The following is a 15,810-nucleotide window of genomic DNA, read 5'->3' as shown; positions in this document are numbered from 1 at the left end:
TTATCCAGATATTCAACTTTGTTATTCAGTACATGAAGCCTGCCTACAAGCCTCATACATGTCAGAAGGCTTCACCAACAAAGTTTGCATCAGACAGAATGCCCCACATGGTTGCCAACAAGCCCAGCTCTTTACCGCTTGTCCTTCCCAAGAAGTTTGATGGAGCACCGGAGAGATGTCAAGAGTTTGAGGTTGAGCGGCAGTTCTTTTTAGCCTATTACAATGTGTCATTCAATTCTGAATGCCTTTTGTAGCTTCTTTAATATGAAGACCTGTTTGGGAGTGTACAGACTACAAGAGGGCTATTCAGGGTGATGCTACTCATTGACTGGCCAAGCACTGGGACCTCTGCCAGTTTGCTCTTGAACCTCTGCTGAAAGAAAAGGAGAATTACAAAGAAAATTTTGGGACACTATATCACTCCAGTTCCAGCTCATATGATTTCAAACAGGTTGCTTGACAGATGCTCCTGTCCTTTCCTATGACTGGAGGCCTAGTCGCAACTGTCCTTCTAGATGTAGGCATGTAGCTCAAATCTCAGCCATTCCTTTGTTTGTGTAGTCCATTGTTCAGTTATAGTGCCAGACCCTCATTCTGTACCAGCACTGGCTTCCATTCAGTGACCACCGCCTAGAGTCCAGTTTAGCTGGTTTCCTAGTCTTCTGCTCACCTGGATTCTGTGGCTGACCTGGCACCCATGAACTGTATCACTGGTCCTTTCAGATAGAACTTAGATAAATGTTTATGTTTTTTCCTTAAGAGTTTGGTTGAACTCAGGTATGGATCTCTATATTACTGTATAAGTGTGGAAGAAATCAGGTATGTTTGGGCCCTAAAGAAGGGCATTCTTGTCTAGTGTATTAAATTGTATTGAGAATTTCCATTTTCAAGATGCTTGAAAAAAAGCTTGTAATCACGTCAGAATATATATATATATATATATATACTATTGAAATATCAAAATATCTAGTAGATTTTGCTACATTCTTTGTTTAACTGTAGCAATAGAAAAAAAGGTGGGCTGGACTACACACTCGTCACTTAGCCTGTAAATAATTAGATGTAACTATTCGAAAAAGTATAAATACACACAAAGCCATTTTTCTCACCACAGCCTGACTGTAAGACCACAGTTCATCATTGCTTATCAGTTCCAATAGATGATGCCTGATTGAAGCAGAATGTTACTGTGATCAGCATCAGATCTTACAGCCAAATGTAATGTGTTAGAAATTTATGGGTTACTTCATGGGAATTCATGGATAATTTATCTGAGGTTGCGTACTTGTTTATGGAGGGGCATGTAGAACTGCAGAAGTACAAATATTTTTATTTTATAATTACTCTCACAGTTTATTTCTTGATCATTTTCTGTAATTCTGTTGTCATTTTTGTTATTTACACAAACAAATGTCTCCATGAGCCGATGTACATTTTTATTGCTGCTTTACTTTTCAATTCCCTTTTTGGAACAACTGCCATTTATCCTAAACTGCTGAGTGACTTTCTATCTGAAAGACCAGTTACTTCTTACTCAGGCTGCATGTTTCAGGGCTTTTGTATTTACACATATGGAGCTTCAGAATTCGGACTGTTAGCAGCTATGGCCTTTGACAGATACGTGTCCATATGTAAACCATTACAATATGCAACACTTGTAAAAATGTCCACTGTGAAAAAGCTCTTATTTTTCTGTTGGTTTATGCCTTCCTTTGTTACTGGCATATCAGTAATAATAACATTCCAACTTCCATTGTGTAAATTTAAATTAAACAGAATATACTGTAATAATTCTGCAATTGCTAAGTTAAGCTGTGGGGACATATCTGCTAGCAATTCATTTGGACTGTTTGGTTTAATTCTTCTGCTATTTCCACCAGTGATGTTCATAATCTACTCCTATATTAGAATACTTGAAGTCTGTTTAAAGAATTCAAAAGAGTTCAGGAGAAAAGCTCTGCAGACCTGCTTCCCACACCTTATTATTTTCATCAGTTTCACTTTTACCTCCTGCTTTGAAGTGATCAACAGCAGATTTGAAGGAAATATACCTCTTATTTTTTCTGTGATGGTGTCAATAGAACATTTGGTCATTCCTCCTCTTCTTAATCCTATTATGTATGGTTTCAAACTGCAAGAGATTTTTAGTAGAGTCAAGAAAATGATGTGGAAAAGGAAGACATGTCTTTTTAAATGTTTTTCTTAAAACTCTTACATGGCTATTTTTTTTCTTATGCCATGAGAAAATATCTATCAACATACAGTACAACTGCATACAAAACTAATACAACATATACACTGCTCATTAAAAAAAAAGGAAAAAAAGACTCTAATGTGCATAGCTGGTTTCTCCCTCAACATCATTTATACTCAATGGCAAAGCTGTGTAAATTTAACTGTCTAAAATAAAGAAAGCCTGTCTACTTTGATCCTATAACTATAAACACAGAAACCCATGTTGCATTCATTCATTACAGCTGGAAGGTATAATCTTTTAATTGTGTTTCTTTTATTTCAAAAGGGCATGAGGTCGACCACAATAATCAGAGGGCAGATCAGACTGTAAAAACAGGATATAGAAAACAAATTTAAACTGTAAACTAAACTTTGATACAGTCTGATATTCCTTCTTTTTCAAGATCAGTGTGGTGAGCTTACTTTAACCAAAACGCTCAGGTTTACAATATTATGTTTTGGATGTTTAACTGTAGATTAGTTCCTTAGATATGATACCACTCCAACATTGTAATAAACTGAATACTACAATTTAAAGGACAGAAATATTTTCATTCAGTCACATGCATATGTCTCTGGCTTGTCAACTAACTATTGCAAACATGAATCAAGAACCACTTTTCACTCTTCAGTTCTTATTTTTGACAGCATATTGATATCAAAATCAAATAAACACCTCAACCATATTTTGGACTCTGATTAAAAGTTTAAAAGTTTAAAACCTTTAAAAGTTCAATTAAATAATTTATAAGGATCATGTATATGATATGTAGCTGCTGTACATTTCAGATGCAATGAAGGAATAAAGCAGAAGTTTTATGGATTTATAGTCAATATTCATCAGCTTTCTTATTGAGTCCAAACAAAGTAAATAAAGGAACAGCCTCTGCAAAACAAGTCAAACTGTCTTTAATTGGCAGTTTATATATTGTAGTTTTTATACAGTGGTAATATATGTTGGTATACATTTAAATGTGTTCAACATGTTGGAAAGAAACAAGAAAAATAATTATACTATCAGTTTTCATGGCCCACAAAATAAGAATAATTATGTAAAGGTTTATGGGGAAACATTTAAGTAGACATAGGTGTCTTCCTTTACCAGATCATTTTCTTGATTTTACTGTAAATCTCTTGCAGTTTTAAACCATACATAACAGGATTAATAAGAGGAGAAATGATGAAATTTTCAACTGTCACAATCATAGAAATAATAACAGGTACATTTCCTTCTAAACTGGTGTTAATAACTTCAAAGCGGGAGAAAACATGAAAATCTGAACTCTTTTGAATTCTTTAAACAGACTTTAAATATTCAAACGTAAGGGTAGATAACAAAGAACAGTGGTGGAAATACCAAGATCAGTGGTGGAGTTAAACTAAACAGTCCATATAAATTTGTTACCAATGTCTCTCCACACATTGATTTAGCAGTTGAGTAATCATTACAGTATTTTCTGTTTATTTTAAATTTCGGGATGTTAGTATTATTAATATTCAATTTCACCAGCAGAAAATAAACAACAGAAAAATAAGAGCTATTTGACAGTGGACATTTTTAGTGAGTTGCGTATTGTAATGATTTACATATGGACACAGATCTGTCATAGGCCTTAGCTGATAACAGTGTGAAGTGTGATGCAGCACATGTGTAAATACAAAAGGCCTGAAACAGACAAGCTAAGTAAGAAGTAACTGGTCTTTCAGATAAAAAACCACTCAGCAGTTTAGGATAAATGGTAGTTGATCTAACAAGAGAGTTGAAAAAGCAAAGCAGCAGTGAAAATGTACATGGCTCATGGAGACTGTGCTGAGACAGAGTGGTGTAGAATGGGTAAAAAGTGAATTAGAGACTTTACTGATGAAATCACAATCCACAATCGTAGTCAGAAAACATGCACAGGTCAAATCCAAAAAAGGCCAGAGATACAAAAACACAAACATAACCAGGCAAATAGTCCAAAAAAGGGTCAGGCATAAAGGGCAAGTCAAAAAATAGGAAAATAAGTCAAAACCAGAAATACAAACAATGGAATGGAGCGGAGATACGAACAGGAGCAGACCCTGAGCCGCCGCAGCGCTGGACACACAGGGTCCGTCTATGATGACCCCACAGACTTTCAGGAAAGGAACTGGAGGGCTCCTCCTGGAGGGAACAGGAGTGTCAACTATGAAAGTCAGCAACGAAATCTGGATTCAGGATGTCACGTGTGGTAACCTCCAAATCTCCGGGAGTCCAGCAACTGATGCATAGCAAATGCGGGTGTTCCATCTATCTCCGATGGAGGGGGTGGTGTGACACCCAGCGTAGCCTCTTCCAAAAGCCCTGAAGTAACAGGTTTCACTGGACAAACATGAAATGAGTGTGAAACTCTAAAATGGGGGCAGGGAATCCAATTTATATGTCACTTCATTAACATGTTTGAGAACTTTAAATGGTCCAATATACTTTGGTTGCAACTTTTTACTTCCCTCCATAAATTCCCTTGTTGAGAGCCACACTCGGTCTCCATGTTTATACACGGGGGTTTCTTCACGGTGATGGTCGACTTCTTCCTTATTCTGTTGCAGGGCAACCTCTATCCTCCGATGAGTTTTCTCTCAAACCCTCTCACTCCGTTGCATCCACATGTCGACAGCTGGGGCATCAGTGGTCATACCTGTGCGAGGTACTAACAGGGATTGGTACAAAAGGACACATTCAAAAGGGGTAAGGCCAGAAGCCGAGCTAATAAGGGAGTTTTGAGCAGTTTTGGCCCATTGGAGGAATTTGGACAAGTCCAAGGGGTTATTGTGACAGAACATCCTAAGGAACTTTTCTAATTCCTGATTCATGTGCTTACATTGCCCATTAGATTGGGGATGATACCCGGAAGTCAAACTGATGGAGACCTCTACATGTTTGAAAAAAGCTGACCAAACTTGGGAGGTAAACTGGGGGCCCCTATCTGATAAAATGTTTTCTGGGATATCAAAAACATGAAAAACTTGATTAAACAAGACTTATGCGGTTTGAAAAGCAGCAGGAATAGAGGAGAAGGGTATGAATCTAACGCTACATGAAAATCTGTCTATGACAGTGAAAATGGTTGTAAATCCTTGCGAGTCAGGTAGGTCAGTAACAATGTCAACAGCTAAATGTGACCAGGGTTGAACGGGAACTGGCAATGGGAAAAGTTTTCCAGCGGGTAAAGTCTTGGGAGTCTTACATTGGGAACATGTGGTACATGAAGCTACAAAAGAGTGAATGTCCTTATTCATAGTGTCCCACCAATATCTGTTAGATAAAAGCTGTTGTGTATATGTTTTCCCAGGGTGACCATTAATACACTATGTTGCCAAAAGTATTTGCTCGTCTGCCTTCACACGCATATGAGCTTGAGTGACATCCAATTCTTAATCCATAGGGTTTAATATGATGTCGGCCACCCTTAGCAGCTACAACAGCTTCAACTCTTCTGGGAAGGCTTTCCACAAGGTTTAGGAGTGTTTATGGGAATTTTTCACCATTCTTCCAGAAGTGCATTTGTGAGGTCAGACACTGATGTTGGACAAGAAGGCCTGGCTCGCAGTCTCCGCTCTAATTCATCCCAAAGGTGTTCTATCGGGTTGAGGTCAGGACTCTGTGCTGGCCAGTCAATTTCTTCCACACCAAACTCGCTCATCCATGTCTTTATGGACCTTGCTTTGTGCACTGGTGTGCAGTTATGTTGGAACAGGAAGGGGCCGTCCCCAAACTGTTCCCACAAAGCTGGGAGCATGAAATTGCCCAAAATATCTTGGTATACTGAAGCATTAAGAGTCCTTTCACTGGAACTAAGGGGCCGAGCCCACCTCCTGAAAAACACCCCCACACCATAATCCCCCCTCCACCAAACTTTACACTTGGCACAATGCAGTCAGACAAGTACTGTTCTCCTGGCAACCGCCAAACCCAGACTCATCCATCGGATTGCCAGGCAGAGAAGCGTGATTGGTCACTCCAGAGAACACATCTCCACTGCTCTAGAGTCCAGTGGTGGCGCTTTACACCACTGTATTCGATGCTTTGCATTGTGCTTGGTGATGTAAGTCTTGGATGCAGCTGCTCGGCCAATGCAAACCCATTCCATAAAGATCTCTATACATTGTTCTTGAGCTAATCTGAAGGCCACATGAAGTTTGGAGGTCTGTAGCGATTGACTCTGCAGAAAGTTGGCGACCTCTGCACTATGCGCCTCAGCGTCCGCTGACCCCGCTCTGTCATTTTACGTGGCCGACCACTTCGTGGCTGAGTTGCTGTCGTTCCCAATCACTTCCACTTTGTTAAAATACCACTGACAGTTGACTGTGGAATATTTAGTAGTGAGGAAATTTCACAATTGGACTTTTGGATTGGAACACCTGATACTTTATACTACTAAATACTTTTGGCAATATAGTGTAAAAGCAGAATGAGCCCATGTAATTAGTCTGTCACAGAACAGTGGGGGAACGTAAAGCTTCTCTGACTAGGGACTGAAAGTTCTTTAACGTCTTCTGGATCTCCTCATCGACTTCCCAGCAGATTGAGGACACCTTTGTGTTAGGTGGTAGGACACGTTTGGGGTTTGATGGTGTTGATTCGACAGATTCACCTTGGTGCAGATGGGACAAGGCATCTGCCTTGGTATTTCTAGATCTGGAACGATAGGTAATACTAAAATGAAACCTAAAAAAGAACAGGGACCATCGGGCTTGGCGGGCATTGAGGGGGTTGACATTACGTAAGTATTCAAGGTTTTTATAGTCAGTTACAACTATAAAAGAGTGATTAGCTCCCTCTAGCCAGTGTCACCATTCTTCTAATGCGAGTTTTACAGCCAGTAATTCACGATCCCCTATTCCATAATTTCTCTCTGCAGGTGTCAGCGTGGGGCAATAGAAAGCAACAGGGTGGAGTGTTTGTGGATTACCAGAACGATGGGAGAGAACTGCACCTATCCCAGTTTCAGGAGCATCAACCTCTACAATAAACAGCTAAGAAGGGTCAGGGCGCTTTAGTATAGGGGCTGTAGGAAACGCTTCCTTCAGAGTGCTAAAAGCTCTCTTTGACTTGCTCAGTCCAGCTAAGCTTCTTAGGATTACCCTTACGAAGTGTGGTAAGGGAAGAGGCAATACTACTAAAGCCTTAAAATGAAATGTCGACAAAAGTTAGCAAAACCAAGGAATTTCTGGAGTTCTTTCACAGAAGTCAAAGTAGGCCAGTTAACAACAGCATCTACTTTTTGGTCATCCATGATGACCCCTTTGGAACTTTGGAACTTATGACATAACTCAGGAAAGAAACTGACTGGATGTGGAATTCACATTTCTCTCCTTTCACAAAGAAATTATTTTCAAGGAGCCTTTTTAGGACAGCTTGGACATGTTTGATGTGGGAATCTAAGTCAGGGGAATACATGAGAATGTCATCAATATATACAATAGCAAATTTACTAAGCATATCCTTAAGCACATTGTTAATAAAGGCCTGAAAGACAGAGGGAGCATTAGAAAGACCAAAAGGCATGACTAAGTATTCATAGTACCCCCTAGTGGTCACGAAAGCAGTCTTCTGCTCATCTCCCTCTTTGATTCTTACCAGGTTGTAAGCACTTTTCAAGTCTAATTTTGTGAAATATTGTGCTCCGTTCAATTGTCCAAGAGCCACTGGAACAAGGGGAAGAAGATATGGGTATGTTTTGGTGATTTGATTCAAGTCCCTGTAGTCAATACAGGGGCAGAGGCCCTCTGTCTTTTTTCTTAACAAAAAGAATCCTGAAGCTGCTGGGGATGTGGAAGGCCTGGTCAATTGCTTTTTGTATAGTAGTGTCCATGGCATGTTCCTCTTCTTGAGTTAGGGGGTAGACTCAGGATTTGGGAAGGACTGGGTCAAGCTCTGTGTATTCAGGGGGAATGTTCATGTCAATGTCAGCACTTGGGCTCTCTACAGAAGTCGACCATGTCAAAACTACAGGAGGGGAAATACGAGTTTGATGATCATTTCTGGATTTCATGTTCATACCAGGAAATTGTGGGGTTGTGTTTTTCTAGCAAGCGTATACCTAAAATCATTTCAAATTCAGAGTGTTCTATTACTAAGAGGGAAAGGAGTACACTATGAAGGGCGCTGGTTTGGATATGGATGGATTCCAGCTCCCACAGGTGGCCATGAGTTCAGGTGGTGTTCTGATTCTAGCTACCATTATTATTATAGGATTATTCAGCCCCATAATTGAAACAGGCTCACAACCATAACTACATACAGTTAATTTCTTTTTAAGTATGTGTCCACATAGCAGCCCTACAGTGTCAGATGATCTGGGGGTTTAGTCACTTGAACAGGGTAGCGTCTGATGTTTTCTTTTGCAGAGGAGACATCCAGTGTTTTGTCACTGGTGGTTGGAGTCTCACTAGGCAAATCATGAGGCATGCGTTGTTCCTTTTCAGTTGACTTGAACGGGCTGGCCTCTGCAGACATCCTACTCTAATATTTGGGTACAAGCACCCTTTCCTTAATAACAGTGTGAATCCTGTCAGGAAAATATTAGAAAAGTCTCTCTGAGAGAGTTCCTGTCCATTCTAGAGCAATTTTCCACTAAATCTGTTAGATTAGCATCCAAGCAGAATACAACATTGACATTCCCACATTCACAGATTAAAGGTATGTTGTGGTAGAGAGGTCATGTAAATGCATTTGTCGTTAACTACTTCAATCTCACATAGAAAAACAGAATCAGTCTTTACTGGCCAGATATGTTGGCAGATCATAGGACTTTGTATACAGTAGTGAAATGTTGAAAAGCAACTCACAATAGAAGTTTAAGATTAAAAAGATGATCCAAATTTAATTTCTACCATGCTTATACGCTAACAAACATCCGTACCTGAGTTTCTCTAAAATTGTGCAGTAAAAGAGACACCAATTACTTAATTCTACAATACTTTTACAGTAACACAGTCATCCGTACCTGAGTTCTACCACACTTATACAGTAACAAACATTCAAAGCTAACTTCTACCACTTATACATTATCAACCATCCATACATACGTTATACCACACGTATACAGTACATACCCGAGTTCTACCATACTTATTCAGTAACACAGACATCCATACTTGAGTTCTACCTCACTGATACTATAACACAGACATCTGAGTTCTACCATACTCCCTGGAAAACAGAGACATGTACTTGAATGAGGGTGCCAGGTCAGCCATGAAGCCCAGCTGAGCAGAACACTGGGAAGCTGGCTAACCAGACTCTAAGAGGCCAGTACTAGAACAAGACAGGAAGCTAGTTCTAAAACCAGATGAGGATCTGGCACTGATTGCCGCTCAAAGGATGAAAGGAAAACAGGAGTAGCTGAGACTTCTGCCACAGGCAGGAAAACAGGAACGAACAGGCATTCAGCCACAGGCATTAGTACAGGAGCTACTAAGACCACAGGAAGGAGGACAGGTGTGTCTGGGCCTTCAGCTACAGACAAAAGGACAAGACTAGGTCTTTGGCCACAGGCAGGAGGACAGGAGCAACTGGGCCTTAAGCCACAGGCTGGATGACAGGAGTGTCTAGGCCTAAAACCATAGGCAGGATGACAGGATTGACTGGTCCTCATCGGAGAAGAAGAATGACTAGCCAATCAGACCAGGCTGAAATACAGTAGCAACTGGACCTTCAACCATACCTAAAAAGACTGGAACAATTAAGCCTTCAATGACAGTCAGGAGGACAGGGGATGTCTAGGCCTTTAGCAAGAGGAAAGAGGAGTAAAGTGGCTGGGCCTTCAGCCACAGGCAGGACATAAAAAGCCAGCTCTATAGTGCTCTTCAGAACACTTTGCAGCTGTGTGACCTGACTATGGCTTACTGGTGTGCTCTGGAACACTGGTATGCACTTTGGAACCCAGCACCAGCTAACTGGTTGCTTCTGAAGCACTGGGTGATGCTGTGGGACCTGGTATGGCCTCAAGGTCAGCATCCCTGCCATTAAAGTCTCCACACCTGCTGCATTACCAGCAATTTCCTTCACAACACAAGGGCTCATGATGGAGATATATAGCCCCCTAAAAGTTTTCTGGGATTCTTCTTCTCCTTCGGTCAAGAGTCAGAGGCAAACCAGTAGATGTACCAGAACTTGACCAGTGAGTATCCTTCTGACAAGCCCTTTTTAGTCTGCCCACTCTAAAACAGACCCTCATGTCAAAGAAGCCACAAATGCCACTCAAAGTGGAATGACCCATTATAATGCGCTACATAGGACTGCCTCTCACTCACAAACTTCACATGGACATCAAACTTCTTGGAAAGGACAAGTGGTAAGGAGCTGGGCAGTCAACAGGCAGTCATGATTAACACAGATGGAAATGCAGCTCTCAGCACTGCAAGAGCCAAATGGTAACAGTTTACAATACTGTTTCGTGAGTACTCATTCGTTCCTACTAATCTTAACTACCAAGGACTACTAGTTAACTACTCAGTAGGTAATAATGAACTAATGATTAGGGTAGTTCACTATTAACTAAACAATAACTACCAAGTCTCATAGATAATTACTTAGTAACTATGGTTTCTTAGAATAACTACTCATAAATTACCGATCAATTCAACATTAATTGCTCAGTAGGTGAGTTTGACAAGGTTACTACGACTGAACTACTAACTGATGTAGTGTATTCCAACACTTCTAACAGTAGTGCAATACACTACACAGTATGCAGTCTCTACAGTATAATGGATTATATCCTCCATTTCCATTCACAGAAACAGGTATCCTCAGAGAAGGCTGGGAGCATCACACCACACTGTACTGGCTGATGTCCCTCATGTGTTTATTTTGATCAGAAATCTTAAAAGGCTAATACACATATTTGGCAGTGTGAACCAATTTGCACATCAGCCTACAAATGGGACAACTGCTAAAATACTACAGAATTCAATGGACCAGAATTCAATACGTACCTCTCATCTTTAGGAAAAAAAACACTATTCTTTTCTGCAGAAACATGTGTGTTAGTGTTTCTTGTAAACAGTAGTTTTCCTTTAAAATCCTCTTGAGGGCAGAGTCAGTTGAAGAGAGGGCTCATGGAAATATCTGACTGTGTATGTGTCCTGCCTTCAAATTCACTTGGTTTTAAATATTACCAAGTGATTGTGTAATTATTGTCTGTTAGATAATAAATGAGGTGTTGCTGCTCTTCATTAGGAGCTAATGATGTTCAGGAACAATATAAAGTGAAACACATGGTGACTCATTATTAATGAACTAGAAGTTAAGGATGGTCAGGAACAGTATTATAAAGTGAACACATGGTAACTCATCATTAATGAACTAGGAATTAATGATAATCAGGAACAGTATAATGAAGTGAAATGCGTTAGAAATAAAAGCCCCTAAAGAAATGTACTGTAGTACAAATGATAATGAAGAAATTTTGAAAAAAGTAAGAGTAAATAAGTTGTTTATTGAGCCCTTTTTAATTTATAAACAGTCCAAATGTGAGTTAGCTAGCTATATTATTGAAAATAATATACCCAAACAAAACTAAATAAAAATCTGACATTACTACTGAAAGAGAACACAGTGTGTTCTGCAAATACATTAATTACGCATCTTTCTGTTTCATATTTGAGGCACAATGTTTTACTGCCTATTAGCTCTCATTAGCTAACTTGACTACCTAGCTAGCATGCACTCATAACAGAACATCAGCATCAGCTTTAGGTTTAATAGAGCACTAACATGTGCTTATAATTCTGAAAGTTACTATGTGTTTCACTTTATACTGTTCCAGATCATCATTAACTCCTATTTAATTAATAGTGGGTTACCATGTATTTCACTTTATTATACTGTTCCAGATCATCATTAACTCCTAGTTCATTAATAGTAAGTTACCATGTGTTTCAAATTATAATACTGTTCCAGATCATCATTAATTCCTAGCTCATTAGTTATGAGTGAATGTGTTTCACTTTATAATATTGTTCCTGCTCATCATTAACTCCTAATGAAGAACACAGTAACACCTTGTTCATTAAGAATGTGTTACCATTTGTTTCACTTTATATTGTTGCTGATCAACACTGACTCCTAGTTCATTAATAATAATAATAATAGCACCTAATGAAGAACAGCAATACCTCATTGAATTTGAAGGCAGGACACATACACAGTCAGATATTTCCGTGAGCCCTCTCTTCAACTGACCCTGCCCTTCTTTAAAGGAGAACTAAGTCTTTAAAGGAGAACTACTGTTCAGAAGAAACACTGGCACACATGCTCCTGCAGAAAAGAATGGTATTTTCTTTTCTAAAGATGACAGGATATAGCATATATAGCAGGGCATTCAGGCCAACACTGACTACAAAGTGACAGCACATGCCAGTCATAGTGATGTCTCACTCCTAGATGCACTGAATGATTTTTGAGAGAGTTTGATGCATAGAACAACCAGCCAGTAAAGTAGAACTCCCTTCCTCTCAAGTATTTAGTCTATCCATAGTAAATCTTGGAACTTCTCTTTCCAGAGTTGACCCTCACAAGGCTGCTGGACCTAATAACAGGCCTCGATGGGTGCTCAGGGGATGTCCTGACCAGCTCTCACATATGACAATAGACATCTTCAACATTGTTGGGAGCCAGGCAGTTGTCCTGGACTACTTCCAAACCGTCATCATTAATCGCTTTGAGCAGTTGATAATGAAACAAATACAGAGCAGTCTTCATTCCACTTTGGATCCAATTCACTACATGTCACACCCTAACCAGTTTGCAGAGGACACAATATCATCTGTGATTCATCTTTCACTCAGCCACTTCAAAAGAAAAGACAATTATTTTAGAATGTTGTTCATACACTATAGTTCAGCATTCAACACAATCATACTACAGCAACGTATTGGAAAGCTGATATTACTGGGCCTGAACACTTCCCTCTGCCACTGGATCCTGACAGGGAGACCTCAGTGTGTCAGGTTCAGCAAGACCATTTCCAGCACCACTAACCTGAATACTGGTTATTTACACTGCTAACTGTCGACAGTGCTGCAGCACAGCTCAAATCGCATCCGGAAGTTTGCTGATGATACAACAGTGGTGGGTCTTACCAGTTACTATGATGAGTCCGCAAACAGAGAGGAAGTGGAACAGCTTGCAGACTCAACATGCTATCTCTTAATGTTCATAAGATGAAGGAGGGGATTGTTGACCCCTGTATCCTCATTACATTCTAGAAGAGGACAATAAAAAGCATGCTGACCAGCTGTCTTACTGTCTGGAATGGGAACTTCACCATCTCAGACCGGAATATTCTATGGCAGATTGTGAGGACAGTTGTGAAAATAATTAAGGTGTTTTTATTAAAAATCAACACCACCTACCACAAGCACTGAATCCGCAAGGTTGCCAGCATTGTGGACGAACCCTCCCACCCATCTCATAGACTCTTCACCATCCTGCTATCTGATAGAAGATACCAGAGCATCCATTACACCACTTCCAAACACTGCAACAGCCTGTTCCCCCAAAAAGACAATTAACTTAATTCACTGATACTCCCAACATCCACCTGGAGTAATCTAGACCCTTTTCAACACCCCCCTGGACTAATCCAGAACCTCTCCAACTTCCACCTGGGTTTCTTAGACACTTTCCTTTCATTCACCTTGACTAATCTTAACCCTTTTCAGTTCAGTTCATTCATCACTTATATGCCACTTTATGCCACACTATGTATATATGAATGTGTGTAGAAAAATTGTCATGTTGTACTGAGAAATGAAAACATACTACTTTTTCAAATTGACTTATCTTAATCAGGGACACAAAAATGGATCAGAACCAAGAACAGAAACAGTTCCAGCATCAAGTAAAATAAAGTCTAAATGCGGGACTGAAACAGAGCGAAAAAGCATGGACAGGAAGAGACCCTAAAGCAAAGGAACGTAGGACAATCTGTTTACACAAAGACAAAATAAGTAAATAAGCTGCAGAAACATTTAACCAAGATAAAAGACAGGACGTTCCACAGAGGAAAAAGTAATGGGAAAAAGTAAAGTTTATTCTATTGATCTGATTATATATATATATATATATATATATATATAATGTTATGCTAATAAGAAATGTCTAATAATTTCCTTAATCAATCGAGTAGTTTACAAGCATTCTTTGTTTGACTGTTGCAATAGAATCAAAGGTGGGCTGGACTAGAGACTTGTCACTTAGTCCATGAATAATTAGATGTAACTATTCGAGAAAGTATAAATACACACAAAGCCATTTTTCTCCCCATTGCCTGATTGTAAGGCCACAGTTCATCATTGCTTATCATTTCAAACAAATCATGTATGATTGAAGTAGAATGTTACTGTGACCAGCACCACATTTTACAGACAAATCTGATGTGTTAGAGATTCATGGGTTACTTCATGGGAATTCATGGATAATTCTTCTGATGTTACGTACTTCGTAATGGAGGGGCATGTTGAACTGCAGAAGTACAGATATTTTTACTTTATAATTACTCTGGCAGTTTATCTGTTGATTATTTTCTGTAATACTGTTATCATTTTTGTCATTTACACAAACAAATGTCTCCATGAGCCGATGTACATTTTCATTGCTGCTTTACTTTTCAATTCCCTTTTTGGAACGACTTCCATTTATCCTAAACTGCTGAGTGATTTTCTGTCTGAAAGACCAGTTACTTCTTACTCAGGCTGCATGTTTCAGGCCTTTTGTATTTACACATATGGCGCTTCAGAATTCGGACTGTTATCAGCTATGGCCTTTGACAGATATGTGTCCATATGTAAACCATTACAATACGCAACACTTGTAAAAATGTCCACTGTGAAAAAGCTCTTGTTTTTCTGTTGGTTTATGCCTTCCTTTATCAATGGCATATCAATAATAATAACATACCAGCTTCACCTATGTAAATTTAAATTAAACAGAATATACTGTAATCATTCCGCAATTGCTAAATTAAGCTGTGGGGACATATCTGCTAGCAATTCATTTGGACTGTTTGGTTTAATTCTTCTGCTATTTCCACCAGTGATGTTCATAATCTACTCCTATATTAGAATACTTGAAGTCTGCTTAAAGAATTCAAAAGAGTTCAGGAGAAAAGCTCTGCAGACCTGCTTCCCACACCTTATTATTTTCATCAGTTTCACTTTTACCTCCTGCTTTGAAGTGATCAACAGCAGATTTGAAGGACATGTACCTCAGATTTTTTCTGTGGTAGTGTCTGTAGAATATTTGGTCATTCCTCCTCTTATTAATCCTATTATGTATGGTTTGAAATTGCAAGAGATTTCTAGTAGAGTCAAGAAAATGATGTGGAAAAGAACGTCTTTTTAAACGTTTTTGTTAAAACCTATACATGGCTATTTTTCTTTTGTATGCCATGAGAAAATATCTATCAACATACAGTACCACTGCATAGAAAACTAATAGTATATCTACACTGCTCATTAAAAATGAAAAAACAAATCTCTAATATTCAAAATTTACTCCTCACTTAACTTTATTTGTACTCAATGGGAAAGCTGTGTAAATTT

The 15,810-nt window shown here is 39.2% G+C and overlaps 2 protein-coding genes across 2 annotated transcripts in view; one reads left to right on the top strand and one right to left on the bottom strand.

The window, feature by feature from the left end:
* LOC118805159 overlaps positions 1 to 15,810 on the bottom strand; it is a 1,027,118-nt gene that overhangs the window by 250,710 nt on the left and 760,598 nt on the right. The window lies entirely within an intron of this gene.
* LOC118806232 (olfactory receptor 13C9-like) lies at positions 1,259 to 7,229 on the top strand. The gene is made up of 2 exons (XM_036567705.1): positions 1,259 to 2,020; positions 7,119 to 7,229. The coding sequence occupies exons 1-2, from the start codon at positions 1,259 to 1,261 to the stop codon at positions 7,227 to 7,229; spliced, it is 873 nt and encodes a 290-aa protein (XP_036423598.1).

Source organism: Colossoma macropomum, unplaced genomic scaffold (genome assembly GCF_904425465.1).
Source record: "Colossoma macropomum unplaced genomic scaffold, Colossoma_macropomum, whole genome shotgun sequence".
NCBI lineage: Eukaryota > Metazoa > Chordata > Actinopteri > Characiformes > Serrasalmidae > Colossoma > Colossoma macropomum.
This window is presented reverse-complemented; position numbering and strand designations above follow the sequence as displayed.

What these genes read in the sequence shown, in the direction of transcription:
- LOC118806232 (XM_036567705.1), top strand. Translation starts at nt 1,259, where the DNA reads ATGGATAATTTATCTGAGGTTGCGTACTTGTTTATGGAGGGGCATGTA. An exon ending in CTTTTACCTCCTGCTTTGAA is followed by an intron (nt 2,021 to 7,118) that starts GTGATCAACAGC and finishes TTCTCTCTGCAG; the next exon opens with GTGTCAGCGTGGGGCAATAG.